Below are 3,110 nucleotides of genomic sequence, written 5' to 3'. Positions count from 1 at the left end.
GTAGAGAGGGCACTGAATTGGGGTCACAGTGCAGATGACCCTTCCCATGCTTGGTTCAAGGGGGATCAGTGGAACGTGCCATGTCTTGCAGGGACAGGGGGAGGGTTGCTGTGAAGGAGAACTTTTTCAGTGAGAAAATAGTGGAGATGAATCTAGGAGAGGGCACCAAGGGAGCCAAGCCCTGACTGGCTGAGGTCTCAGCCCAGAGGACAGGATGGTGTAGGACTGATGTCTGCCTAGGGATGGGCTGGAAATGTAAGTCTACAGCAGGAGTTGATGGTCTTACCATCTTGAAGTGGTAACTGAGTGCCTATTAGGTGCCAGACAGGGCCAAGAGCTGGCGATTGAGACGTGAATACACTCCTTTACTCTGGATCCTGAGGGGCCCATGGTGTAGAGTCAGAGGGGATGTGGACAGTGCCTGGCACCTCCTCTCCTGGAGGACACAACCCCCTTGAGCAAGCCTGCCTGTGACACTTCCTATGGACAGGCCAAAACACTCAGGAGATGGGGAAACCATTTCTTCACCTTGCATAGGGTCGTCCCTGCCCACTGCCCAGCAGTCCTGTGAGGCCACAGCAGGGGCTGAGGCAAGTCCTTCTCACATGCTGGGAGGAGGGCAGGGATGGGGCGGGTGAGGAAGACTCCTGGTTGATCGATTGCATCAGGCCCAGGCTGAGCATAAAAGGAGGGTTCCTCAGGCTGGGAGGATGAGGACCGGGACCATGGAGACCCAGGGAGCCAGCCTCTCGCTGGGGCGCTGGTCACTGTGGCTCCTGCTGCTGGGACTAGTGGTGCCCTCGGCCAGCGCCCAGGCCCTCAGCTACAGGGAGGCCGTGCTTCGTGCCGTGGGTCAGCTCAACGAGCGGTCCTCAGAAGCTAATCTCTACCGCCTCCTGGAGCTAGACCCTGCACCCAATGATGTGAGTTACGAAGGGATCTGGGGAGGGGGCCAGCTAGTTGGGGGGAAGGGAGACAGATCAGAGGAAGAAGAAAGAGCCCAAACCCGGTTTCCCCTACTTTGACCCGTGACCAGGAGGTCGACCCAGGCACCAGAAAGCCCGTGAGCTTCACGGTGAAAGAGACCGTGTGCCCCAGGACCACCCAGCAGCCCCCGGAGGAGTGTGACTTCAAGGAGAATGGAGTGAGGCTGGGGTGGGGGGGAAGGGAATGTCAGATGCTTCCCCGGGGTTGGACAGCGGGCTTGGGGATGATTTCCAACTCCTGGGAGGAGGCCGGGAGGTTATGGCCCAGGGGGTTCCTTTGACCTTGAGCCTCCCCTTGCAGCTGGTGAAACAGTGTGTGGGGACAGTCACCTTGGATCCGTCCAATGACCAGTTTGACATAAACTGTAATGAGGTGAGTGGCCCCTTCTGGACTCAGGGGGTACTGGGCGGGGTAAGTATGTGAACGATCCTTTGGACCAATGGCCCCACTGCCCCATCGAGGGCAGAGAAAGACCCTCCCACCAGGCCCAGCTTCCCTGAGCCCCAGGTCTCCAGCCCTGGCTGTGCATCCCTTAAAGCAGTGGTTCTCTAATGGGGTCCCCACCCGGGGACGGGAAGGCAGATTCTCAGCACCACTCAAACCAACTGAATCTGACTCTGGGGTGAGGTCCAGCTGTTTGTATTTTCACAAGGCCTGCGGGGGATTCTGACTGTGCAGAAGCTTGAGAGGCACTGACTCAGTAATGATCTTTTATGCCCTGCTTTCTTGGGATGGGTTTGTGACCCTGACATACACTGACATTGAATCGCTCAGTCGTGTCCGACTCCTTGCGACCCCATGGGCTATAGCCTACCAGGCTCCTCCGTCCATAGAATGTTCCAGGCAAGAGTACTGGAGTGGGTTGCCATTTCCTTCTCCAGGAGATCTTCCCGACCCAGGGATCGAACCGGGGTCTCCCTCCTTGTAGGCAGACGCTTTGCCTTCTGAGCCACCAGGGAAGTCTTGTGACCCTGGGAAGCCCCGTATCATCTGTGGGCCTCAGTTTCATCTCTGTCTGTGGTATGGAGATTTAACCATATGCTTCAAGAATCACAGCCAGAGGGTGATCTGAGTCCCCAAGGTTCCTGGAGTCCACTAGGAATGGCCTTTCAGATGTGGAGGGAGGGGTCTTGTCTTGACCTTCCCCTGGTTCTCACAAGAAATCTGTTTTTATTGGTTAATAGCTTCAGAGTGTCAGATTTCGTCGACCATTCCGTCGTCCACCGATCCGAACATTTCCCCCACCATTCTATCCACCCTTTAGACGATTTCTTGGTAGACGGTGAACAATAGGCAGATAACTCCCTGATAAGAGCTTCTGATGAATCAGAAGCCCAGGGAAGACCTCTTGGGATCTCTTTTGGCCTGAGTCAGCATCCAAAAAATAAAATCTTGTGAAAACAACTTCCTCCAGCTTTCAATTTCAATTGTCTCCCCTCTTCCAACTTACCATGACCGTTAGGACTGTCTTTGGGTGTGTGTGTGTGTGTCTGTGTGTGTCTGTGTGTGTGTCTGTGTGATCACTCCTGTGAACACAGAGAAGCATGAGGCCCCTGTTCCTTCCAGGAGGGCATGGGGGGAGGCAGCAGCCCCAGGAGCTCCAGGACAGCGTCCCCACCCCCGGGTCCCTCCCGAGCCCTTCACCTGCCCCTGCCCTCCTCCTCCAACACCCAGTAGGACGTACGGAGACCGGCTGTGTGTGCAGTGTTGGTGGGAATGCTGCTTCTGCTCACAGTGGAGCTGACTGACGGTCCACGAGGGGTCAGGCTGCTCACCTTGCTAAACACTCACAGAGATGCAGTTCAGTCTCAGGGTTAAGTCTGCATGAACCATGCCCGGAACATTCCTCTTCCCCATGGTGATCTTAACTCTGGAAAGTCCACGCCTCCTGACTTTCCTGTGGCCTTCAGACACATCACTGTCTTTCTAGTTGGCTCCTACATTTTAGTGGTGGGTCTGTGTGACGGAATCTGATGATATAAAACTTCTCAATAAAAGAAGCATTCTGCTCATCGGGGCGATGAGCTGAATACTGTGTGAGATGCAGAAAGAGACACACAGGTCACATCTCTCTTTCCACGGGTGTTCAGACACTGTCTATGTCCTGCCCACTCCCCATGCTC

At 55.4% G+C, this 3,110-nt stretch overlaps 1 protein-coding gene across 1 annotated transcript; it reads left to right on the top strand.

Annotated features, from left to right (window-relative positions):
- Positions 1-725: 725 nt before the first annotated feature.
- Positions 726-2,273, top strand: LOC138087797 (cathelicidin-2-like). Its single transcript, XM_068983127.1, has 4 exons — positions 726-923; positions 1,037-1,144; positions 1,288-1,359; positions 2,172-2,273. Exons 1-4 carry the CDS (start codon positions 726-728, stop codon positions 2,271-2,273), a joined length of 480 nt encoding a protein of 159 aa, XP_068839228.1.
- The last annotated feature ends 837 nt before the right edge of the window (positions 2,274-3,110 follow it).

Source organism: Capricornis sumatraensis, chromosome 10, assembly GCF_032405125.1.
Source record: "Capricornis sumatraensis isolate serow.1 chromosome 10, serow.2, whole genome shotgun sequence".
Taxonomy (NCBI): Eukaryota; Metazoa; Chordata; class Mammalia; order Artiodactyla; family Bovidae; genus Capricornis; species Capricornis sumatraensis.
Note: the sequence above shows the minus strand (reverse complement) of the source record. Positions and strands in the feature narration are given on the sequence as shown.